This window comes from Trachurus japonicus, chromosome 10, assembly GCF_045865225.1.
Source record: "Trachurus japonicus isolate A0001 chromosome 10, Traja_1.0".
Lineage (NCBI taxonomy): Eukaryota > Metazoa > Chordata > Actinopteri > Carangiformes > Carangidae > Trachurus > Trachurus japonicus.
In genome coordinates, this window is record NC_140916.1 from 36,965,240 (window position 1) to 36,992,740 (window position 27,501).

General features: G+C 40.5%; 1 protein-coding gene across 1 annotated transcript; it reads left to right on the forward strand.

Annotated features, from left to right (window-relative positions):
- Positions 1–2,219: 2,219 nt before the first annotated feature.
- On the forward strand, positions 2,220–27,457 carry atoh8 (atonal bHLH transcription factor 8). Its single transcript, XM_085788604.1, has 5 exons — positions 2,220–4,299; positions 4,360–4,543; positions 8,377–8,532; positions 11,893–12,093; positions 26,991–27,457. The coding sequence occupies exons 1-5, from the start codon at positions 3,794–3,796 to the stop codon at positions 27,024–27,026; spliced, it is 1,083 nt and encodes a 360-aa protein (XP_085644730.1). The 5' UTR covers positions 2,220–3,793; the 3' UTR covers positions 27,027–27,457.
- The last annotated feature ends 44 nt before the right edge of the window (positions 27,458–27,501 follow it).

Below are 27,501 nucleotides of genomic sequence, written 5' to 3' on the forward strand. Positions count from 1 at the left end.
TTAATTTAATTTAATTTAATTTAAAGCAGAAGTAAGCAATCCGGTCGTTTTGGCTAACTTCTTGTCAGTTGTTTGAATTGTTGTTTGCCTAACGTAAGTCTAATTTAAGACTTAGTCTAATATAAGCCTATTGTACAGTCTAATGTATGTCTAATGCAGGTCTAATGTTATTCTAATGTAAAGCCTAATATTAGTCTAATGTTATTCTAATGCAAGGTCTAATGTTAGTCTAATGTTAATTATTATTCTAATATTAGTCTAATCTAAAGTCTAATGTTAGTAATGTAAGTCAAATGTAAGTCTAATTTTGGTCTAACATAAGTCTAATGTTGTTCTAATGCAAGACCTAATGGTAATCTAACATAAGTCAAATGTAAGTCTCATGTTAGTCTAATATTAGTTTAATCTAAAGTCTAAAGTAAGTCTAATGTTATTCTAATGCAAAGCCTAATGGTAGTCTAACATAAGTCAAATGTCTAATATTAGTCTAATGTAAAGTCTAATGTACTTACTTTGGAAATTAGACTGAAACAATAGAAAATCATTTTTTTCTCATTATTAAAGCAGTAAGCGATCCGGTGGTTTTGTCTAACTTCCTGTCAGCAGATGGAGTTAGCAGTCCCCGCCCTCGTCCCTACGTCACCACATTCAGGCGCATCCCTTGGCTGCACACACAGAGAGGACTGCCCCTTTATGCCGTTCTCTCTCCTCATTGGATAAAGGTTGTAGGATACAAGGAAAGTTTTCTCCTGGGCTCAGAGCAGAGCAGAGTGACTGACAGACCCGTGTTTCAGACCAAACACTCTATAGAAGTGATTGCTGTCGGAAGATACAACTATTAAAGACTTAGATTAACACAAACATTCACCTTACTTCTGCTTTAATAATATCTTTTTCTTTTTTTTATCAATTACTGGACATTTCAGTCGACCCCATTTGAATTCTCGGCGACCCCCACGTGGGCCCCGACCCCAAGGTTGAAAAACACAGCGTTATCTTATTACTGTAGGAACATCTGACACACTGACTGCAGCATGTTGTAACATTTCATTCTGATTCATCTAAGCAGCAAAAAGCAGGAGGCTGAGAAGATTTCTTTTCCTTTTCTTTCTTCTTTTTCTTCTTCCTCTTCTTCTAATTGAATCTTATGCTTGATGTAAAAATCGAATCAGAGCTGCTCCGACCGCGGCGCTGTGATGTGTCCTGTCCTGTCCTCTCAGTCTGTCCCAAAGTGTCAAGTGTTTAGTTGCATTAGAGCAGTGGGTCCCAACCTGGGGGGCCCGACGCCAAAGATCCAGGGGGGGTCGCGAAACCCTCTTGATTTTAAGGGGTTTCATAATTTTAATGTAATTAAAATGTTAAATAAATGAGTAGGCTATAAAGCATTTAATTCATATATGTGACAAAATCAACTAAATTCAAGGGCCACATTAAACATTTATTTGTGTATTTAAATAGATAAACAAATAAATGATAGGCCTATATCAATAGATGATTGAATATAAACAGTTTTAACACATTAAATACACAATATAGCCTACAGCAGGGCAATATCAGTCGCAATGAATTGGAAAAACAGCATGGAACAATGAAAAAAAAAAACCTGTGTAAAATTACAACATATTCTTCAGAACTTGTACTTTTAAAAACACAATTATGTTTTTAAAAGTACAAGTTCTGAAGAAATATGTTGTAATCATACACAGGTTCTCCTGATTGTTTGTTCCATGCTGTTATTAAACTACTGAAATATAATATAGTATTTAATGTAAAAGAAGTTATGATGTTCCTTATTTTACATGGTAAAAATATGGGTCCCTTAAGAAAAAGTTTGGGAACCACTGCATTAGAGCATGTGTGTGTGTGTGTGTGTGTGTGTGTGTGTGTGTGTGTGTGTGTGTGTGTGACTGACATGGAGCTGCACACACAACATGACAATGAGAATCTCTCTCTCACACAACTGTGAAAATCTGTGACTGGGCAAATTCAATCGAGCATGTGAGTTCCTCCTGTTGTACGCCAAAGGACGTGTGCGTGTGTGCTGTGCGTGCACGTGCGTGTGTGCATGTGCATGTGTGTGCATGTGTGTGTGTGTGTGTGTGTGTGTGTGTGTGTGTGTGCTTGAGACAGCTCCAGCCAGTCAGACGCCAGCAGTCAGAGAGAGAGAGAGAGAGAGAGGGGGCTCCAGTCCCTCTGCTCCATAGCTGCTCCAACGTTTCCAAAGCAGCACAGACAGACACACAGGAGGAGCAGGACCTGGAGGATTCAGAACCAGAACCAGGACCAGGACCAGGACCAGGACCAGGACCAGCACCAGGACTAGCACCAGGACCAGGACCAGGACCAGGACCAGGACCAGGACCGCTCCGTGTACAGCAAGTGACTTCAGATCTCCCGCTGTGCACCTTCCCTTCCAGCGGCGCTGCTGCTGATACCGGAGCTGCTGTGTTTTAATGGGATGTCCCGGTACCGAGGGGACATTGTGAACCTGGACTTAGTGGAGAGACCAGCGCCAGATTCTCCCCTTAACACTGTCACTCGACCCCCGAGGTCTGGTCTGGTCTGTGAGTGTGTGTGTGTGTGTTAGTGTGTGTTGACTTGTTCATGATTGACCACATCATTTAAAGTGTGTGTGTGTGTGTGGTGTTTGACATCCTGTCCTCTGTCCTGTGTGTTGAGTCCAGTAGCAGCAGCCTGTAGCAGCTCGTCCGTCCACAGCGCTGCCTGTGCTGCCTGAGCTCAGTGTGTGTATCAGTGTGGGTTATTCACAGTGCTGCTATGCAGACTGAGTGGAGCCAGGGCTCAGACAGCTCCACTGTAACCCTGACTGTGCTCTCAGACTGAGAGAGACAGAGAGACAGAGAGACAGAGAGAGAGAGAGTCTCCCAGCTGAGGGGAAGCTGCTCCATCCAGAGGGGGACGACTTGTGCAGGAACACCAGATGTTACACAGCTTTGTGTATTACTGTGGATTATTCAGGATGCTGCTGTGCAGACAGAGCGGAGCCACAGAAAACCTGCTGCTGAAGTTGAAGTAACACATGGCCGTGCAGCAGCTTCTGTCAGGCCAGTTGAACAGCTTGTGTTACACAGTTGGCAGCTGAAGGCCTGGCAGGAAGGCAGCTTGTGAGTCTCGCTGAACAACACTCACACTGGTTCAGTGTGTGCACATTGGACGGTGGACAGTTGGACAGGACACGGACCGGGACAGAACGTTTGAAGCTTTGACTGTAATGTTTTGTTCTGTGCAGGTGAAGCTGCAGACAGACGACATGAGTGAAACTCTCTGTTAGGGTTCTGCAGCACAGACACCACATCTCTTCACTCTTAAAAATGTTGGGTTAAAAACAACCCAATGTGGGTAGTTTCCCAACCCAGCACTGGTTAAATATTGGACAGAAGACACACTGGGTTAAATATAACCCAACAAATTGGGTTGATTCCCTTAATACAACAATTATTATTATATATTTAACAGAAATAACCTAAACTTATATTCACAAACACACTGCTAGGAAACTCCTCCCACCGAACGTCAACCCAATGTGTTGGGTAGTCCAAAACAAACCAACACAACATTATAGAAATTACAACTCAACAGCTAATAACTCCATTCCCAACAGAAATAACCTAGAGTTGTGTTCTCAGAATACCCAATTCAATGAAAATAACCCAATTACATTAACCAACAGGCTCAACCTACGTAGCAGTCGGGTTGAAAAAACAACCCAGCATTTCTTTGTGTGTTGTTGAAGTTTAGTTTGTTAGTTAAAAAACTCTTTTATTGTTGGAGAATGAAGAATCCTCATCCACTCAGCGACACATGGAACAGGTCCGTGAACAAAGACCCGGTCCTGGTCTCGGTGCCGGGCCCCAACAAGAAGTTCAAGAGGAAGTCCCGGGAGCCCAAGAGGCTGCTCACCAGTGGGCCGGAGCACCAGATGATGATGATGAGGACCCACCCGGCCGACCTGTCGGACGTGGACTCGGCGGACGAGGCGACGCCCGACGCCGGCAGGTTATTGGCTCCCCGGCACAGGCAGCTGATGATGTCACAGGAGGGGGCAGCAGAGACCAGTAGCAGCACGGTGGCGGCCCCCCCGGCCCCCCCGGCCCCCCAACCCCCGGCTCAGAGCGCCGCCATAGACATGAGGATCGGTATCAACGTGCCAACGACCATCACTTCGTCCAAACTGTCCCAGTTCCCGGAGATCTCCCACTGGCCCACGGCGATCTCCCAGCCGCTGTCCAACAGACTCAGACTGGGCCTCTGCTCCACGTTCCCCCCCCCCCTGCCCCTGCCCCTGCCCCTGCCCCTGCCCCTGCCCCTGCCCCTGTCCACGTCCAGCAGCAGCAGCAGCAGCAGCAGCAGCAGCAGCAGCCACAACAGCCGCTCCCCCGGCCACCAGGCGGCGCCCCCCTCCTCCTTCTCTCTAGAGCCGCCCCTGTTAACCGACCCGGCTGCAGCGCTGCCCCGAACCGCCCAGACCCCCCAGACCCCCCAGTGTCTGGACCACATGGAGCTGCAGGTCCAGTCCCCCAAGGTGAATATGTGAATAATATAGATGTTGGAAATGTGTTATTATCTACTCACCCTCATGTCGACTAAGAGCTGGGAGAAGTTTCAGAGTCCTCAGTTACGGGGGGGGGGGGGGGCTCCGTGCAGCAGTATTTGTCCATATAATGGTTGTGAATGGATACCAACTGTCTTCGTCCAAAAAGACACAACAAAAAACATCCAAATACCTCCATGCTGCTCGTTTGTAATGTCCCTCTTGTATTGAAGCCCCGACATGAGAAATTGTTCTGCTGGGCGAGATTTGCACTGACACAGGAAGAGCAGTGAACTGAGACACTGGGAGCTTCTGCTACAAACAAGCTTAAAATATAGACTTATTTAATTTTTTTCGGAACAATTTCTCATGTCGGGGCTTCAATACAAGAGGGACATTACAGACGAGCAGCATGGAGGTATTTGGATGTTTTTTGGTGTGTCTTTTTGTTATGAAGACAGTTGGTATCCATTTGCAACCGTTATATGGACATGCACTGCTACGCCGAGACCCCCTGTAACTCAGAGAAGCCACGGAGGACTCTGAAACTTCTCCCAGCCCTTAGTCCACATGAGGGGGAGGAGGAGATAATGAGGGACATTTCAATTTTGGGTGAACTATCCCTTTAAAGCTACAGTTGGTAAATTGACGAAAGTGAAAGTGAAGTCCACGACTTGGTCACTTGGACCACACACACACACACACACACACGCACAAAGTTAGACTACTGGGGTTTTTTATGGGCCCCACTGGGCGCTGGGCCCCTAGAGTTATCATCACCTTTCTCCTCTATACAACGGCCCTGGTTGTTGATCTGTTAGTAGTAGAGGATCGGTGTTGGTGTGCAGGGAGGTGGTCCCGGTGAACTGGGACCAGTCTGACACTGAACAGAGTTCCTCCTTCCTCCTTCCTCCTCCTTGTTTCCTGGTTTCCATTCTAGTTTCTCTGGAACTGATCTGTGGCTGAGCCAGTGGTTTCCTCCTCTGCTGCTCAGCCCAAAGAGTTTAGGAAAGCCCTCAATCCTCTGACTGTTCCTGATTAACAGTGAATTTAAGACATGACACAATATACAACACTGTATCAATGATACATCTGCTGTAGGGATGTCACCATTACTTGTTTTCACAATTAATCGCGGTATTAAACGTCACAATTATTTAATCGTAAAGGTTTCTAAATACCGTCACTTTCCAAAAAAGATTATGTCAGAACCATGTCGGCAGATCAGCACAACACGTACAGAATGAAAACAAAGTTATACACAGTTACTGGGTTAAATTACATTAATGTCAATTTAATAAATACTTCAAACATTTCCTCTGAAGGATTAATAATTGGTCCTATATTTATAGATACTTTAAATAATTTGTTTATATAATTAGTAATGCAATTGACTACCGGTATATATTTGATGCTACACATTCATAGTGTTGTAAATATTGAATATAATAATCGTGATTATTTCTCTGACAATAATCGTACCAAGAAAACCTATAATCGTGACATCCCTAGTCTGCTGATTTATTGGGATATTTAGACGTTTGGCTGGTCAATGATGAGGAATTTGTTTTTGTTTCGTAATAAGCCACACCCACTTAAATCACCCAATTTAATAATTACCAGACTAAATAATGATCCTATAGTCCTAGAATAGATCATCAAATGTTTGCATTTGTAGCGCCCCCTACAGGCGGGATATCAACAGCCTCATGTCTGCAGGTGTAGCTGCTGGATTTGGATCGCAAAGTGTTTGTGTAAAATTGGTCTTTAGACAACAGTGAACAAACTGAGTGCAACTCTTGATGTCGTCAGTGTCTGTTGATGATTGAGACCGTGTCATTAGATCCAGATGAGCGGCCTGAGACCAGAAAATGCCTCCAAGAGTATTTTAAAAACCATTAGAGGAAGGATGCAGATCATTTTGGGAATCAAAATTGGTAACACTTGAATACTTGAATACGTATTCATAACCATGACATAACACCTGCCATAAACATCAATGAATAGGCTACTCATGACAGCTGTCGTTAAGTGTCATTCAGTAAGTTATGTCACTTTTAATCCAAAGTTGACATTATTTGAGATGTTTTTGTTCTGACAACTTGACATCATTTTTTAAAGTTTGGCAATTAGGTCTGCTATGACAGTTTAAATTGTCTTAATGTCAAGTTGTCAGAACAAAAACATCTCAAACAATGTCAACTTTGCATTAAAAGTGACATAACTTACCAAATGACACTTAACCACAGCTGTCAGAAGTATTCATTGATGTTTATGACAGCTGTTATGTCATGGTTATTATGACAGTGTTATGTCAATCTTATGAATACTCAAGTAAAGTGTTACCTCAAAATCTTATTAGCATTTTTACTCTGGCCCATTTGTGAGAAAATTGAGGGGGGAAAAAAGTGAACATTTCTGTCATCACTGTAGTGCCACCTGCCAGAGAGTTAGTGTTGTTTTGCACCTGAGTAGAGGGTGGAGTCAGAGGCTTTTGAATCACTGATTAATCATCACAATCCTGGAGCTAATAAACCAATGTCAACAATAAACCAGTTAGTCTACTTGCCAACAATGAGTACCTGGAAATGTTGAGTACCCCAAAGTTTTATGTTAGAAATATATAGTATGGGTCCCCAGTATTCAGAAACTGCCGGATGCTAACTTATATATATTGGGCAATTAGCATAATTGACATAATTAGCATAAATTATCATAATTGCCTATATGGGCAATATTTCAACAAAATTGACTTGGCTGATCTGGGCAATATTGGAGTGGTTTTAGGGGTTATTGATGATGCTGAATCCATTTCTTCTCCCACTGGCGGTTAAAATCTGGTCACTTCCGGTTTAGACAGCCATTTTGAATTTTGAAAATGCCAGAAATGGATTCAGCATCATCAATAACCTCTAAAACCACTCCAATATTGCCCAGATCAGCCAAGTCAATTTTGTTGAAATATTGCCCATATAGGACTAATCTCCTTGTTGTTTACAACTACTTCCGGGTAGAAAACCAGCATTCGAACAATAGTGACGGACGAGAGTTTCGCTACATATATCTAATTTTTCATGTCACTATATCACCGTTTAGACTAATCTGATGTTTGTAAAGTTTATAAAACCAATGATTGGACAAACATTACTATTTATGTGTGCACATTTTTGTAATTAGTCATGGTTATCATAGATTAGCCGGGCTAACGGTTAGCTACCTGTTTAACTTTAATAACTCAGTGACTCAATAAACGCTCCATGAAAAAATATTTTCTCCAGCGGATATCTGAGTTCCAACATGACTGAGCTAACTGGAGTAGTTTCATGTCGTGTCCCACAACGGGAGGGTTTTAACAGCTGACGTCCTGATGTTAGCTTAGCTACCGCCGTTAGCTTAGCTACCGCCGTTAGCTTAGCTACCGTTAGCTTAGCTACCGTTAGCTTAGCTACCGGTGATAGGGCGTGAAAAATATGATATATAGCTAAACTCTCGTTCGTTACTAGAGAGTTTGTGCTGGTTTTCTACCCGGAAGTAGAATGTAAACAACAAGGAGATTCGGTCTATAGGCAAAATATGCTAATTTATGCTAATTATGTCTGTTATGCTAATTGCCCAATATAGCTAAGTTAGCATCCGGCAGTTTCTGAATACTGGGGACCCATACTATATATTTCTAACGTAAAACTTTGGGGTACTCAACATTTCCGGGTTCACAATGGGGCCCTATGGGCTGGCAAGTAGACTAAGTGGAACAGATGAGTGACTCGTGTGTTCAGGGCTGGATCAGGTCTCTAACGTGGGTCCGTCTGGTCCTCTGGTCTCAGGACTCTCCCAGGAAGCGGGTCGGGATGAGTGCTGAGCGACCGGGACGACTCCCAGAGGTCAAAGCCATCCAGCAGACAAGGAGACTGCTGGCCAACGCCAGAGAGAGGACCCGCGTCCACACCATCAGTGCTGCCTTCGAGGCCCTGAGGAAGCAGGTCAGACTCAGTTTACACACACACACACAGTGAACACTGCAGAGACACACAAAAGGTGTGGTCTTGCCTGTAACACACTGCAAACGGTGCATCTTACAGAGCAAGTTTCAACTCATAACGCTATTTTACTTACCAACAGCTTTTAACCATAGCAGAAATACAGTAATAAAATCATACACTCCCAAGCAAGAACAGATGGAACAATCAAAACAATCAGGTTCACACAATCTTCAAGGCACCGTTGTGTGTCGTCAACAAAGAAAAGAGAAGAAAAGAGAAGAAAAGAGAAGAAAAGAACATCTGCACAGTGTATCTGGTTCACATCCGTTACACTGCGCCCTCACAACACAACACAACACAACACAACACATGTTCATCAGAGAAACAGTTTGGGTGATTGAAGGTCCAAGGTCACGGTGACCTGCAGCCAGAACTGATGACTTCAAGGTAATTGAACCTGAGGCGTGCGACCACTGGACCACTAACATATAGTCTAATACATTAGTCTAATGTTAGTCTAACATAAGTCAAATGTAAATCTAATGTTAGTCTAATGTTTGCCTAACGTAAGTCTAATTTAAGTCTTATGTTAGTCTAATGTAAGCCTATTGTACAGTCTAATGTATGTCTAATGCAGGTCTAATGTTATTCTAATGCAAGGCCTAATGTTAGTGTAATGTTAAGCCTAATATTATTCTAATACTAGTCTAATCTAAAGTCTAATGTTATTCATTCATTCATTCATTCATTCAGTCTAATGTAAGTCAAATGTAAGTCTAATTTTGGTCTAACATAAGTCTAATGTTCTTCTAATGTAAAGCCTAATATTAGTCTAATGTTATTCTAATGCAAGGCCTAATGTTAGTCTAACATAAGTCTAATGTTAAGCCTAATATTATTCTAATATTAGTCTAATCTAAAGTCTAATGTTAGTCTATTTTTGGTCTAACATAAGTCTAATGTTGTTCTAATGCAAGACCTAATGGTAATCTAACATAAGTCAAATGTAAGTCTCATTTTAGTCTAATATTATTCTAATATTAGTTTAATCTAAAGTCTAATGTAAGTCTAATGTTGGTCTAACATAAGTCAAATGGTAGTCTAATGTAAGTCTAATGTTATTCTAATGCAAAGCCTAATGGTAGTCTAACATAAATCAAATGTAAATCTAATGTTAGTCTAATGGTAGTCTAACGTAAGTCTAATTTAAGTCTTATGTTAGTCTAATGTAAGCCTATTGTACAGTCTAATGTATGTCTAATGCAGGTCTAATGTTATTCTAATGTAAGTCTAATTTTGGTCTAACATAAGTCTAATGTTATTCTAATGCAAGACCTAATGGTAATCTAACATAAGTCAAATGTAAGTCTCATGTTAGTCTAATATTATTCTAATATTAGTTTAATCTAAAGTCTAATGTAAGTCTAATGTTGGTCTAACATAAGTAGTCTAATGTAAGTCCAATGTTATTCTAATGTAAAGCCTAGTGGTAGTCTAACATAAGTCAAATGTACTAAGTCTAATATTAATCTAATGTAAAGTCTAATGTACTTACTTTGGAAATCAGACTGAAACAATAGAAAATCATTTTTTTCTCATTATTAATCTTAGGAAACAATATGAGCCGTGTCTTCCTGTGGTTTGGTTCTTGTGATCAGCAGTGTACCAGCGTTGGTCTGGACCTGGGTAAGATCAGATCAGAGTGCAGGGCTCAGTGCCCCCCCCCCCCCCCCCTCCCAGCAGGAGGCCCAGGTGGAACAGACAACATGAACCATGTACCGGTGTCAGTGAACAGAGCTGGAACTAGTCCATGTTAATGGAGCACAGCTGCTGTGGCGTCAGGACGCAGCTGCAGGATGTGAAAGGTGTCTACGGCATCCTGCAGGAGCCAAAAACCCATCCAATAAACCCTCACTTTTAACCGAGGAAATACCTGTTAGAGTTTTCTAGGGCTGTAAACTAACAATTATTTTAATTATCGATTAATCTGTTGATTATTTAAACCGGTGGTTCAACGTGGGGTCTAGATTTCTAGATTTTTTTTTAAACTTTTTTTTTTTTAGACATTTTACCACTCTTTTCTAGAAAATGTTAAACTTTTTTTGTTTGTTTGTTTTTGTTTTTTAACTTTTTTTTTTTTGGAGAATTTTACCACTTCTTCCTAGGAAATGTTTGAAGGTTTTTGGAGAAATTGTACCACTTTTTTCCAGAAATGTCTCCATAATATTTCCAAAAATCCACGCCATTGGCCCTAATTTGAATGTAGAAAACTTTATTCAGTCTCGGAACAAATGGTGTTTGCTTCAAAATTTTGTCCAATGGGGGTCCGTGGTCTAACTTGTGTCAATTTAGGGGGTCCTTGATGTGAAAAACTTTGAGAACCACTGATTTAAACGATTAATCGTTTGGTCAATAAAATGTTGAAAAATGTCAATCATTGTTTCTCAAACCACCAGATGACGTCCTCAAATGTCTTGTTTTGTCCCCAAACCAAAGAGAGACTCAGTTTATTGTCATAAAGGAACAAAGAAACCAGAAACATTCACATTGAAGAAGCTGGAATCAGAGAATTTGGACTTTTTTTCTTAAAGGGATAGTTCAACATTTTGGCAAATTGGCCCATTGCCATAATCGCTATAGTCATAGCAGTAGGTTTGTTAGCTTTATTGGTCGTTGCAAGCTGTTTTTAGAACGGCGGAGCAGAGCGGCAGGCTGCTCAGAGCGTTGTGGAGTTGTTGGATTGTGTATTTGATGAGTTTGATGAGGGAAACCAAGAAATTCCTTTAGCCTCCGTAGCGTAGCTCTGAGCAGCTCACGCCTCTGCTCCGCTGTTCTAAAAATAGCTTGCACTGACAAATAAAGGTAACGAACCTACTGCTAAGACTATAGCTGTGTGTATTCATACTGTTAATGTTTCTTGTGTACTGCAGTCTTGTACATGCTGTATTGTTTTGTGTTGTATGTATCCAGGCTCCCGCAATAAGCTTTTGGTAGCTTCAATGGGAGACCTGATTCACACAAAATATGTGTTGTATGTGTGTGTGACTGTGTGTGTGTGTGTGTGTGTGTGTGAATAAACATGGCATTTATGAAGAATGCCAATAATATTTATAGGGATTATTCATGGGCCAATTTGCCAAAATGTTGAACTATCCCTTTAAAAAAAACTCAAACTGATTATTTGATTATCAAAATAGTTGACGATTAATTTAATAATCGATTATTGTGCGATTAATCGATTAATTGTTGGGGTTGTAGAGTTTTCACAGTGTGTCAGTGAGCAGAAGGTTTTCCAGTGTGAAGTCTGCTGATCACACCCCCCCCCCCTCCCCTCCCTCCCCCCCACCCCTCTCCGTCCAGGTGCCCTGTTACTCGTACGGACAGAAGTTATCCAAGCTGGCGATACTGCGCATCGCGTGCAACTACATCCTGTCGCTGGCCCAGCTGGCGGAGCTGGACTACAGCCCCGACCACAGCAGCCTGAGCTTCTCCCAGTGCGTGGAGCAGTGCACCAGGACCCTGCAGGCCGAGGGCCGCAGCAAGAAGAGGAAGGTGAGGCAGCTTCTTTTTAAACTCTTTATTTATATAGATCATTTTCATCTTTTAGTACAAAACAAAATACAAATACAAAACATTGCCAGGGTTCTTACGGATCCTTAAAAAGTCTTAAAAGGCATTGAATTCATTAATCTAAAAACAAGGCCTTAATTGGCATTAAAATGTCTTAAATCAATTTTTCAAACGTCTTAAAAATGTTAACACATGGTAAGTGGGATTTTATGGTTGTAATTAGTCTCAAATCTCAAAATAATTGGTAACATTTCGACATAGAGAAGTTAGTGGCGGCCGTCAACGCTGAATTTCTCACCGCCACCAGCTCCCAAGTCAGTGTTTTGTTTTTTTTCCGGACTTTTTATGCATTTATTTTGAAAGGACAGCTGGAAAGAGACACAATCCAATGTTCATGTAGCAGTCACTTTACCTTGGATCACATAGGAAAGTGGGTAAAATTGTCCCTAACCCTGTGTAATTGATGTGGTGTTTTTTTTCTTTTCTTTTTTCTGCATTTGTGTTTATTATGAAGTCGATCTTAAATTTCATTTCAAGTGGCTTTAAAAAAGTCTTAAAAAGTCTTAAATTTAACTTGGCTTAAGTTTTTTATTTAATTTTTTATGTAAACATATACAAACAGACAGTATTGTTTTCAGGTATATAACGGCCCATGAGAAATGCTCATATTTGAAACAACCAATCTAAACATTCATCAGTTACATTCACAATCACATCAGTGCAGTCGGTCATCACATTGTCACATCATTACATTTGAGAAAGCGGTCCCATGACCTCTTGAAATTATCCACATCATCATTGATTCTGGCTAACAACATGTGTTCATATGATACAACCTCCAACATTACCTCTATCCATTTTTTAACATCTGGAGAGGATGTAGGCTACTTTTCCATACTCAGTCGGAGAATCATTGGAGCAGCTGTAACAACCCCTAACTTTATCACTACAAGGTTATATTTTGGTATATTGGGCAGTTCTGTTTGGTCTCCCAGTATAGGCACAATCTTGGTGATATCGGTATTGTTAACGCCACCCATTTCCCTATATATTCAAGCACTTTTCCCAGAATGGGTTAATGAATTTACACTCCCAAATAGCATGCAAGTATGTTCCTGTTTCTTCTTGACATTTCCAACATAAATGATTAGCTACCAGGCCCATTCTGTAGAGTTTAGATGGGGTGAAATAAAACCTATGTATTAGTTTGTACTGGGTAAATTTCCCCCTAGCCTCCTTTATAGCATCTTCTTTTTTTAAACTCTTTATTTATAGATCATTTTCATCTTTTAGTACAAAACAAAAGACAAATACAAAACATTGAACAATTACCCATATTCAAGGTCCGGGGGTGAGCAATAAATCCAAAAGACAAAGTATCATATCCAGTACGTGCATAGATACAGTCTCATTCATTGACCAGGTAGGCTCGCCGTTTCTGCCACCGTTTTTCACCTAGATCTTTTTGGAGTCTGACTGAGTATGTCATTTGCTCTAGTACATGTAGTTGTTTTACAATATTAACAAAAGAATCTGTAGTGGGGGGCATTTTTCTGCAGCCAACATTTTGGGATGGCCTTTTTACTTGAAGCCAGCAAGACCCTAAGTAGGTACCGATCAGCTTTACTCAACCCCATCTGGCATATTCCCAAGATAAAGAGTTGTGAATAATAGGCTACATCGATATTAAAACATAGAACCTTTGAAATAATTTTTGTCACTTCTCTCCAAAAAAAAAAAACTGAATGGAGGGGCAAGACCAAAAAATGGCACTTCCTCCTCAGATGTATCAGATTAAAAAGCTCCGAGCAGCGTGGAAATAAGGAAATAATCTGCTCTCGGGCTTTGAATGTGAAACATCTGCAGGAAGTTTAGTGTTTCATTGAAGGAAAGAACAGATTGGTAGTGTCAGGGGGGAGGAGGACCACGATGACAGGAAGGACTTGTGTGTGTGTGTGTGTTGGTTGTGGTTCCTCTCACAGGTTCTCAGTTTTTTCTACAGAAACAAATCATTCTTTCCTTTTCACTGCAGGAAGACATTTATTGAGGCAACTTTCATGTCAGTTTTAGACTATGGAGACATCAGCTACAACTTAACATCCACTTGACACCGTTACCAGGCTTGATCGACACTGGATTTTATGTATTTTTAAAGCTCTCACTGGTCTCTTCTAGGGATGTCACGATTACTTGTTTTCACAATTAATCGCTGTATTAAAACGCCACAATTAATTAATCGTAAAGATTCCTAAATACCGTCACTTCCCAAATAAGATGATGTTGGAACCTTATCGGCAGATGTTGCACAAAAATAAAGGTGAATGCACCGATACTGGTCCATTTATTTAACGTAACATTGAATCGGTAGGAATTCAAATGTTAGTGTGTCATTTGTAGCCTATTAAAAAAAATAAAACAAAATAAAACAAAAAATGATTAAAATAAATGTAAACATTTGGTATAGATGACAATTTATGACCTGAATATTTCAAACATTTCCCCTGGGGGGTTAATAATTGGTCATATATTCATAGATATTTGAAATATTTTGTGTAAACAATGAGTAATGTAATTATATTTAGACTATATTTGATTTTACACATTCATAGTGTTGTGAAATTAATTAGCCTAATGCATAATAATCGTGAAAATCGTAATACCGTGATTATTTCTCTGACAATAATCGTACCAAGAAAATTTGTAATCGTGACATCCCTAGTCTCTTCCCATCTTATATTAACTCAGTATCTTTTAATGCAGGTCTCTATGGTACACACTCAAAAGACTGGCTCACAGTTTCTCTTATTGTGCACCTACAACCTGGTACACTCTGCAAAATCATTTGAAACTTACCTCACTTTTATCAATAGGTAGGCTACATTTAAAACCATAACTAGGCTACATCTTATTTTACCTCTAACTGCTCCTGCTTTTAAAGTGATACGCCAACTTTTTTTTTTTTGTCTGTCTTGCCTCACTCCCGAGTCCATGACCAGCAGATAGACACCATCCTTTCGACTGTGTGTGCAGTAACAAGGGAGATAGAGCCACATCGCCCGTAATTAGCTTAGCTCAAACACTGGAAGTGTATAGGTAGTGTTAGCCTGCCTCCACCTAAAGTCGCTAATTAGCTTAGCTTAAACACTGGAAGTGTATAGGTAGTGTTAGCCTGCCTCCACCTAAAGTCGCTAATTAGCTTAGCTCAAACACTGGAAGTGTATGGGTAGTGTTAGCCTGCCTCCACCTAAAGTCGCTAATTAGCTTAGCTTAAACACTGGAAGTGTATAGGTAGTGTTAGCCTGCCTCCACCTAAAGTCGCTAATTAGCTTAGCTCAAATGCTGGAAGTGTAGTGTTAGCCTGCTTCCTACCTGAGCTGAAATCAGCAGTCAGAAGCTGATTTCATTTTAGCTCTAAACTCTGTAAATATATCACTTTATCGACATTTCAAACATGTTTAGGCGAGAAAGTAGCCGTTTAGATCAGCAGTGTGTCGTTAATTTGTCTAAATACCAGCTGTTTACAATTTTGTTGGGACGAATTCGGTGCTACTCAAGCTAGCCGTTGTGACCAACGTACTTCCGGTTACTTTCACAAAATAAAACACCCGCTGCCCTTTACATACAGAAAACCATGACGATAGAATTTGTGCTTTTACTTTGAAATAGGAAGCTAACCTACCCTCGATGTAGCTAGCTTGAACCAAAATAAACCGTCTTTGCTTGAACCCTCCGTTTTGACCGATCTCGTCCCGTTAGCGGCATTTGACCGCTCAAGATGCCTTACCGGAGAGTTTTGTCAGCTCTGAGACGAAGATCGGCCCGTTTAGAGTTGCTGAAGAGTGTCTCTGATGACTTTAGGTGGAGGCAGGCTAACACTACCCATACACTTCCAGTGTTTGAGCTAAGCTAACTACGGGCGATACGGCTCTATCTCCCTTGTTACTGCACGCACAGTGGAAAGGATGGTGTCTATCTGCTGGTCATGGACTCGGGGGTGAGGCAAGAAACGGAAAAAAAAAATGTTGGCGTATCCCTTTAACTACACTTATGTTTCAATTTATCCTTGTCAGCTTTAATTTCCAGTATTTGTTATGCTTTTGTATGTTTCAAATGTCTTGTCTTCTGTCCTTACTGTTTCATCTCGGCTATATTGTAAATGAGGTTACTCCTCAATATAGTAGCCTATATTGGATGTGCACTTTCCCTGATGTGCTGACGTCTGGGTTGTCGCTGTGTGCTGAGGTGAGGGGCTAGCTCAGCCAGTGTGGTAGTGAATGTACAGTATGTTGTGTTACTGTAGGTCTGACACAAACTGATGAGTGTAACAGATGCAGCAGGAATCAGTGTTTTCATCTGCATTACACTCTGATTATTTCAGGAAAATGGTGACTGAGGCAGGATGTGTGTGTGTGTGGGGGGGGGTCACACAGTATTGAAGCGACACAGTGGAAAATGGGAATTCACACGTTGAGAGTTTGACACACACAGAGAAAGCCAACACAACACACAACACATTCAACACTTTCACAGTCTCAATCTCAAGTCTCTCCCCCGGCTTCACACTCATTCTGCTCTTAAGATGTAAACTAGCTGAGGGCTTCTTCTTCCCTGCATGCTAGCTTGTGTGTGTGTGTGTGTGTGTGTGTGTGTGTGTGTGTGTGTGTGTGTCAGTGTGTGTGCATGTGCAAGCGCTGCGCTCAAAGTCCCAGACACCAGATGTTTAGAGTGGAGGGGAAGTGGAGCTGGCGCCATGAAGGGCAGAGGGCAGCGAGAAGGCACGCGAACTGAAACCACACACACACACACACACACATATACACACACATATACGCACACACACACACACACACACACACACACACACTTGGCACATTCCCCAGCAGCCTTTCCAACATTCCCCCACTCTGCCTCTCCAGGCCATCTGCTCCAACATACTTTGAAACAAGGAGGGGAAAAAACACAGTCATCATCAGCCTGTCAGACAGCAGCAGCTGGTGGAAAGACAGAGAGAGAGGGTGTGTGTGTGTGTGTGTGTGTCCAAGTGTGGGGGTGTTGAGGGGTGTGTGTGTGTGTGTAGAGGAGGAGGAGGAGGGGGGGGTCTGGTTAGAACCAAATGCTTTTTTTTTTATTCTCTCCGAGCCACTGAGTCTGTCGGCGTCGGGGAAAACAGACATTTTTTGCCTCATTGTGATTTTGCTCGACCACACTGAGCCGAGGTCACATCACAGACTGTGTTGTTGTTCTGTCTCTTTCACACAACGACACGGTGAATCTGTTAGCTGAGCATCTGGAAATGTTTGTATCTCAACAATCTTGTCATGTCGTGGATGTTACAGAGTTTAATTAGCAGATGCTACTGCTCATGTTGCAGCAGCAGCACTGATGGAAGAGTTAGAGTATGGGATGTCCACATTATAAATCTGCACCGTCTTGTAGGCCAGGGGTTCTCAACTAGTCTCACTCTGGGCTCCACATTGTCCCATGGTCATTAAGTCGCGACCCACTTTTATAGAATTCAAGCCAAGATTTTTTTTTTTTTTAAGCCTTTAAAAACTCATTTTGCTCTTTATTGAGCAAAGTGCATTTCAGAGCACATGAATGAAAGTGAGGACCATGACAACTGCATGTATGGAAGTGAATAAAATAATATCAAACTGCACAAAATGGAGACCAACAACATATACAACACATATTTGACACATATTTGACTTCTAATGCATCTCTGCATTCAGAGCATGTTCACAAAAGTGAATAAATATCAAATTGCACAAAATAAAGACCCACAAAACAAAACAAGATTCACTGCATCAGGTCACATTAACAAGAAACTGATATCTTTGCATTCAGAGCAAATAATAAGAAACTGAGGAGGAGCATTACAACTGCATGTGTTCACGTGTCTCGTGCCTTTCAAAATAAGTTATTTTTCAAAATAAAAGACATGTCCAACATCAGATGTGCATTAAATATTATTTACTTTTTTGACCAGCTGTCCGCGACCCATCCAGAACGGGTCTAGACCCACTTTTGGGTCCCGACCCACCAGTTGAGAACCACTATTGTAGGCTACAGTAGTGCTGTGATGATTCCTGCTGATTTGATGAAGTTCTGTAGTTTACTTGTTTTATTTTAAAGGGATAGTTCACCCTAGAATGATATTTCGCTCATTATCTACTCACCCTCATGTTGACTAAGGGCTGGAAGAATTCTCAGAGTCCTCCGTCCCTTCTCTGAGTTACAGGGGGTCTTGGCATAGCAGTGCATGTCCATATAACGGTTGCAAAGGGACACCAGAGCTCTTCGTAAAAAAACACACACAAAAAAACATCCAAATACCTCCATGCTGCTCGTATGTAATGTCCATCTTGTGCTGAAGCCCCAAATTGCGTAATTGTCCCGAAAAAAATTAAATAAGTCTATATTTTAAGCTTGTTTGTAGCGGAAGCTTCTCGAAGCTCCTCTTCCTGGTCCGTCCAAATCTCGCGTGATTTGCGCCGGCGTCAGTGCGGTTACTGCGAATCACGCGAGATTTGGACGGACCAGGAAGAGGAGCTTCGAGAAGCTTCCGCTACAAACAAGCTTAAAATATAGACTTATTTAATTTTTTTCGGGACAATTACGCAATTTGGGGCTTCAGCACAAGACGGACATTACATACGAGCATCATGGAGGTATTTGGATGTTTTTTTGTGTGTGTTTTTTTACTTAGAGCTCTGGTGTCCCTTTGCAACCGTTATATGGATGTTATATGGACATGCACTGCTACGCCAAGACCCCCTGTAACTCAGAGAAGGGACGGTGGACTCTGAAACTTCTTCCAGCCCTTAGTCAACATGAGGGTGAGTAGATAATGAGCGAAATATCATTCTAGGGTGAACTATCCCTTTAAGTGTTGATCCACAGTAAAATATTATCTTTTGTTTTAAGTGGTTTAAAAAAAAACTAGCTCGGTCAATCTCGTCTCTCACTTCTTTCTAGAGCTCTGGTAACAATAAGTCAGGTAGCCAATCAGAGAGCAGGAGGCTCTGAGTGTGGCTGAGAATGATGACTGGTTTGTTGTGACATCACAAAGTGACAGGAAGTCCTGACGGCTGGTTTTAAGGCTCAGTTTCTGAATACAGGCTGTGTGCATTTCTCTGTGGACTGAGGCTTTGATACTTTCACAGTATTAATATAGAACCTAGAGCTGCTTTATAATCACACTACACATGGACATCTACCTTTATACTGTATGGAGCTTTAACACAAACATCTACCTTTATACTGTATGGAGCTTTAACACAAACATCTACCTTTATACTGTATGGAGCTTTAACACAAACATCTACCTTTATACTGTATGGAGCTTTAACACAAACATCTACCTTTATACTGTATGGAGCTTTAACACACACATCTACCTTTATACTGTATGGAGCTTTAACACAAACATCTACCTTTATACTGTATGGAGCTTTAACACAAACATCTACCTTTATACCGTATACTACTGTATACAAGACCACAAGGACGAGACAGACAATGAAGACCTGGGGCTTCTGGGATACTTTTTATTTATTTTTTTGGGCCAACAAGTCCTCCAACCTGATTGACCATATAGGTCACTTGTCCTTATCTCCAGATACATATTGTTATAGTTACATTAATGAATAGTCGGTGACTGAGTTCACACAGGAAGACGAGCAGTGGTCCTCTAAGTTGTGTTGACTGGCTCATCCAGCCTGGACTCCTCTCACCATGGACTTTGTCCCTCTGATTAAAGAGTCTTGATGATAGAAAAGATAGAAACTTGCCTTACAGCTGTCCCAGAGTGAAATGCCTCACATGGTCCATAACTGTTACCATAGCACCACCATGTGGACAGTTACTGATCTGAATCTTTCACCTGTGAATTCTATCTATGAGCCATTTTCCTCCAGAAATGCAAACATCCTGGTTGAACAGCTGCATGATGTTCATCATACATGTGTTTTTTTTTTTCCTTCAACACATATTGTGTGCAGAAACTGCTTTTTCTGCTTATATCTGTCTGGATCTGAAGACGATGAAGAGGCAGGACTCGGATGTGTTTTACACATTGATTCACCTGACCATGTGTTGCTTCTGTTTTAGAGCTGTTTTATCCAGGGCCGTTGCTAGGAATTCTGGGCCCCCTTAAAGAATACTAAAGTGGGCCCCTGCCCCCTGACTTTTCCACTTTTTTTTCTTAGACTACGTATGTATTATCGTTTTTTATTTAGCCTTCTTTGTTTTGATGCTAATGCAGCATTACACTGCAAAAACTCAAGTATCTTAGCAAGAATATTTGTCTTATTTCTAGTCAAAATGTCATTTCTAGTCAAAACAAATCTCATTATACTTAAAATAAGACTCATCATATTAAAAGTAGCTTGTTTTTAGACACTTTTTACTTCTTTCAAGCATATTTTCACTTGGAATAAGTAGAAAAAATTATAAAAATGCTTATTACAAGCACAAAAAACTTACTTTCACTGGCAGATTTTTCTATTTATTGTGAATTTAAGTGAAAATGATCTAAAAACAAGTTAATTTTTAGGTAATGAGTCTTATTTTAAGTGGAAAGACATTAGTTTTGACTAGAAATGAGACATTTGGACAAGAAATAAGACAAATATTCTTGGAAAGATGTTGAGTTTTTACAGTGTACTATGAGTATTAGTCAGGGTCTTACGCAGAATAAATCAGTCATACAAAGATTAGACTACTGGGGTTTTTTATGGGCCCCACTGGGCCCTGGGCCCCTAGAGTTATCATCACCTTTCTCCCCTATACAACGACCCTGGTTTTATCACAGTGTAAAAGAAGTTGAGAGAAGCCTCTGTACTTAGGGTAGAAGTTGCTGGTGGTTTGGTCTCTCCTCAGGTGGTATTCAGTAACTCAGATACATCCAGCGGCCCCTGGGGTCTGAGAAGCAGGATGAGTGGCAGGTGGTTGTGCTGGTTTTTGAAGCTGTTGTGTGTGTAGAGTGTGTGTTGTGTTGTGATGTGTTGTGATGACACAGTGTGACCTAATGGGCCCACAGACTTTCCTCTGTGCGTAGGTCACAAGGTCCAGCTTAAAGGGACAACGAGGAGTTTTGGAAAAGCGAAGCGTTTTCACACTACATTTATGCACCTTGAAATTCTTTGACCGGCGCAAGACAGACTCATGTTTTCATTCATCAAGAATTAAAGTCAGAGGTTGGAAGACGATCACATACCGTCGTAGTTCCCACCATAAACGGAGATTCATACGGCGGCGTTATTCTCATGACTCGCCACGAAACCGAAAGTAAAGAAACGCTGGTCGGCTCGCCCAGCATTTCCACCACCACTAATAATAACAAAATAACCATAGAGACAAAACCATAGATTTATCTAAAATGGACCATTAACAAGTGGTAACGTAGATTCATCCACATTAATATGAGACTTTTTTATAACCAAATAGAAACTCCTCGTTGTCCCTTTAAATTGTGACACAGGTACTGTAGTTAGATTAGTTAGATAGACAGTTCTGTTACAAATCTTCATTTTATTCTGTTTCATATTGGATAATTAACTAATGAATTAAAGGGGAATTGCTGTTTTTTACAATCTGGACCTTATTTCTAGCATAAAATCCGATCATTTCCTCCCCCAGATAACTTTGGCGTCATTACAAGTGGTTGTGATGAAATGAGCTCCAGCCGAGCGGCGCGTATATCCGTATAATGGAGTCTACAGTGCAGCAGAATGTAGCCTCTAAATAACACATTATCTGCAGAGAAACTCCTTCATTTCACCAATATTTAGTTCTGATAGGCTAGTGCTATTCCCCTCTGAGTCCGGGGTTAGCTGTTATCAACATCCGGGGTCTACTGACCTCTGACCTATCAGAACTAAATATTGGTGAAATGAAGGAGTTTCTCTGCAGATAATGTGTTATTTAGAGGCTGCATTCTGCTGCCCTGTAGACTCACATTATACGGATATACGCGGCTCTCGGCTGGAGATAATTTCGTCGGAACGACTTGTAATGACACCAAAGTTATCTGGGTGGGTAAATGATCGTATTTTATGCTAGAAATAAAGTCCAGATTGTAAAATATGGACATTACCCTTTAAACACCATTGATAATGAAAATTATTTGATGCAGAATAGTGCAAGGGGAATGTAATGACAATAATAATGGGCTTTAAATGATGATAACAATAATGATAATGACAGTAATAATAATGATCATTTATATCCTGCCAATGTAATAGAAATATAGCTTACTGACATTGTACACAATGTCATAGAATATAATGGTGGCGGTGGTGTAGAGTAATATGACCATCGTGTGGCAGTGGTGTGATGTAAACTAATACTTTTTAACTATTGTAATAGTCTGATTTCCTTTGGTTTATAATGTAACCAAACATTGTGAAGTTTATGCAGAGGCGATCATGTTCTTTATTTTATCTTTTATTTTTTGTTGACAGGATGCCAGGATGCCAGAGGATGAGTGATGTTGTCAGATTACTCTCTTCTTATTGGTGCAGGCTGCAGGTGTGTTGACTCCAGTAACATGGGATGTAGAGTATAAGACACACAGACTAACACAAACTCTCTCATCATGTTGAGCTCAGCTGCTGTGTTGACTCCAGTAACATGGGATGTAGAGTATAAGAGCCAGATGGAACAAAGACTAATAACACAAACTCTCTCATCATGTCTGTTCCTGTGTGGATGGAAGTGGCAGCTAGAGTTAGTCAGTGATGAGAGTGGAGAGTTCAGTTCTGATGTCAAACCTAACAACAATAGTTAGTGTCTTATAGGGTTGCAAAGGGGCGGAAAATTTCCAGTAAATTTCCGGAAAATTGTTAATGTTAACATGTTAACCCTCTAGGTGCCAAAGTCGCATTATTGCGACAGGCAGCATTCTTGGATGAAACAGCCCATATCTTTAAATCTACTGCCCTATATTGTTACTGCTTGGTACCACTAGGTGGCGAACACGTTCAGCTTCAATCCTGACGTCATCTGTGGGTGTGTTTTTCTGCAAAATATCTGAGAGAAAAAAGTTTGATTGCCGCAATGTACTCCAATCAGAACAATGTTCGTTTACTTTGAGGATGAGATGTCAATATCATTTTTTTTTCTGTGTAAATATGTTCAAAATTCAGTTTTACTGAAAGTCACGTAATCCAATGGGGCTGCCACCCAGTGACGTCACAATATGCAAATTAGATGAGTACATTTACTCCCATCACAAACTTTAGGTCATTATGAATATTTTTCTCATTTACACCATAGATTTATCTCTCACCACTTCCAAGCTACAGCCTTGTGAAATATTGAAATCCAAACTTAATATTTTCCTAAATAAACTCTGGCGCCTAGAGGGTTAAGTTAAGCTGGGGAAATTTGGAAATATTCCAAATTGGAAACTTTCCATGGGAATTATGGGAATTATTGGGAATTAACTAGAAATTGGGGGTAATTTAAACAAGCTGTATCATATCCAAACATATATATGTAAGTATTTTGTTTTGTCATAAGCAGACATCCATGCAAAAATAATACAATTAAAAGGACTTTATGAAGTTTTAATTCTTGTTTGAACAATCAGTTCTTTTACTGAACAACAAAAACATGAATGTTGAATAAAATAACCCCCCCCCAAAAAAATCAAATCAAAATCAAAATCCCATTCAAAATGTTAAAGGGACAACGAGGAGTTTTTATTTGGTTATAAAAAAGTCTCATATTAATGTGGATGAACTACATTACTGTTATTATTATTATTTAGTGGTCGGCTCACCCAGCATTTCTTGCAGATGCAAGATTATGCTACAATATATTTTCTCCAACTATATTTAAGTTCCCTGTTAAGGGCCAAGGGCCAACCTTCAATTTTGTAATTTTCCGATTTATTCCCGTTTATTCCCATATATTCCTGGAATTTTGCAACCCTAGTGTCTTATATTAGCTCCTGATGATGATTCAAACTGAAGTTGTAAAGGTGTGTTCAGACTGAAACATCCACATCCTCACACCTGCTCCAGAAAAATGTTCTGTTTCTTCTTATTTCCATATCTGCTTTTTTCCTCCCTCAGTCCACATCAAACATTCATATTGACATGTTTTGCCTTCATTTGTACCGGTTAGAGAGAATGTGTTCCACTTGTGTCTTCCTTTGCCCTCAGTCTGAACACACCTCATTAGATCCATGCTGTAAATATGTGATGGAATGAAGAATGGAGTTTAGGAGTTTAGAGAGGCTGTTTTTGTGTAATGTTAAGCCTCGCTCTCCCATAATGCTTTGAGAGCTCAGCCGACTGACAGTGTTGAGTTGGTTACATTATTAGATGATGAATGTACAGTACATAAACGCTTATACACAAACAGAAATAAAAACATTTGAGCCGTCTTTTCTCTTTCTTTCCACTGTTTCTCTGACTGGACGTGGACTGAGCTCATCCTGCAGCTCTGAAACTTCACTCAGTCAAATGACAACAATATAAATCTAACCCAAGCTGACACGTGACCAGGGCCGTTGTATAGGGGAGAAAGGTGATGATAACTCTAGGGGCCCAGCGCCCAGTGGGGCCCATAAAAAACCCCAGTAGTCTAATCTTTGTATGACTGATTTATTCTGTGTAAGACCCTGACTAATACTCATAGTACACTGTAAAAACTCAACATCTTTCCAAGAATATTTGTCTTATTTCTTGTCCAAATGTCTCATTTCTAGTCAAAACTAATCTCTTTCCACTTAAAATAAGACTCATTACCTAAAAATTAACTTGTTTTTAGATCATTTTCACTTAAATTTACAATAAATAGAAAAATCTGCCAGTGAAAGTAAGTTTTTTGTACTTGTAATAAGAAAGAAAAACTTGCTCCACTATCAGATTTTTTCTACTTATCCCAAGTGAAAATCTGCTTGAAAGAAGTAAAAAGTGTCTAAAAACAAGCTACTTTTAATATGATGTGTCTTATTTTAAGTATAATGAGATTTGTTTTGACTAGAAATGACATTTTGACTAGAAATAAGACAAATATTCTTGCTAAGATACTTGAGTTTTTGCAGTGTAATGCTGCATTAGCATCAAAACAAAGAAGGCTAAATAAAAAACGATAATACATACGTAGTCTAAGAAAAAAAAAGGAAAAGTCAGGGGGAGGGGCCCACTTTAGTATTCTTTAAGGGGGCCCAGAATTCATAGCAACGGCCCTGCACGTGATCATGACTGTTTAATCGGTCATGAAGACAAGTTTTACACTGATTAACACTTTCATGTCAGTCAGCCAGGAAAAGGATGAATGGGTGAAAAAATAGAGGGGAGGGTGAGTGCTGCAGAGGCCACAGGGAAAAAAGAGTATGAAGATGTAGAGCGGCTCAAGGGGAAAATAATCGAAATAAATTGGGAAAAAACTGACTGTCTTGTGGAAGGATGGTGGTGCAGTGTTTTTTTCCCCTTTGATGGTAAGTCTACTCACTTAGTGGTTGGCCAACCATAGTAGTTTTTCCAATTTATATTTTTCATGCAGTGTTAGTGTATATTTTTATGTGTTTATGTAATTGCAATTATGATATACATCTCTATGTAAAGGTAGGGCAAAGTGGTCCCTTTAAAAAAAAAAAAACCCACTGCCACATGATGTCACATGATGAACCACCTGGTTAAATACCCACCTGTGTATCTTGTGCTTCACACCCCTGATGAAGACAGCGTCGAAACGCGTTGGGTCCTTTTTTATTTATTAAAATCTCTGCTACACTGCAAAAACTCAAAATCTTACCAAGAATATTTGTCTTATTTCTAGTCAAAATGTCATTTCTAGTCAAAACAAATCTCATTCTACTTAAAATAAGACACATCATATTAAAAAGCAGCTTGTTTTTAGACACTGCAGACAGTGCATCGACTGAGGAAAAACTCCATAGAAAACCCTTTTAACAGGGAAAACCAGGAGAAAGCTCAGGGTGAGCAGCAGAGGAGGGATCATCACCCAGGACGGACAGACGGGACAGAGATGTTGTTACAGACAAGAAAACAGTTTATAGTTTATGACACAGAATGAGGGAAACATGGAAATGTTAACATTCAACATGAGCAGAGGGATGTGGAGCCTTTACAACACTAGGTGGTGCCCCCCCTAAACAAGGTTTTTGTTAGTGGCCCTGCACTCTAAGCGCAAACACCAAATCACTGGTTAAAACTGAATACAGACGTGTTTATGCCTCTGAGGTTTGAGGACATTTTCATTTTCTCGACTTTAACATATTTTCTTAAATTTATCTTTTACTTGCAGATGTAACAATACTCAAGTGTTTTATGTCTAAATATTAGAACCTCCGCTGTAAGCACACTGAGGCCAGTTTGTCCTAGAACACTGTAGAAAGAAATAATTTAGGACAAATGCTGGAAATTTGAGGTCTGCTTTTTGAAACATTTCAAATCCCTTGTGAAAACACTTCTTCAGTCATGAGAATGAACTGTTTTGGTGCTTGAAATAGGATATGAATACAGTAATAGATAAGTGTAGAAAACAAGTCTAAAATGACATTTTGTCAGATTGTTTTTTGAGCACAAATGTTGTCATTCTGCCGTTCTATTTTCACCAAATGTCTCAAATGTGAGATAAAAGAAGCTGAATATTGACTTCACATTACATATAAAGCTCATAGCTGCACGTGCAGACCTCAGGATGTTTAAATGACTTGATGAACCCCGGTACCTTTCTGATCATGTGGCCCCCCACCTAACGGCTGTGGCCCTGAACAACCACATAGAGGGTTTATGCCAGGGGCCGGGCCTGTGTGTTGCATCCCATCTTTTTTTTTTTTTTTTACCGTGGTAACAGACTCTCTCTCCTCTTGGTGCTGTAGGAGTGACAGCAGTGGACAGACAGACAGACAGACAGACCCAGCGTTTGAAGCTCTGGACTAATAAACCACGAGGACGAACGGCACTGGAACGACGGAGGAGGAGAAGACAGGATGGACTGCTGCTCTCACCATATCAGCAGATGAACTAACATTAGTGCTGAACAGAGAAAGTTCCTCATGTCAGGGTCCAAGACCAGCTGATAGACTGATGCAACTCCACATAGAGACTAACAGAGACTGGCTGGTTGAGCAGCATCATGTTGAACTACGGCAACAACAGTCGGTCCAACAAACAAGCAAACTGGTCCTGCTGAGGACAGGACAGGACATTCAGGACAGATGATCACACACACCAGCAGTGTCTTTAACATTATATCATTGTCTGCACATCATGGCTCCAGGTGTACTACTAGTTATGTTTATCAATATGGAGCCATTTCCCTGACATTAAAAGTTGGCATTGAAAATAAAATTTGGCATTGTAATAAAAGTTGTATTGACACTGAAACAAGTATTGGCATTGAAAAATGTTGGAA

Bases quoted from the DNA above. Each gene is read 5' to 3' on its own strand.
- atoh8 (XM_085788604.1), top strand. From the start codon at position 3,794: ATGAAGAATCCTCATCCACTCAGCGACACATGGAACAGGTCCGTGAAC. The intron at 4,544-8,376 runs GTGAATATGTGA...CTCTGGTCTCAG, and splicing joins TGCAGGTCCAGTCCCCCAAG to GACTCTCCCAGGAAGCGGGT. The intron at 8,533-11,892 runs GTCAGACTCAGT...CTCTCCGTCCAG, and splicing joins TCGAGGCCCTGAGGAAGCAG to GTGCCCTGTTACTCGTACGG.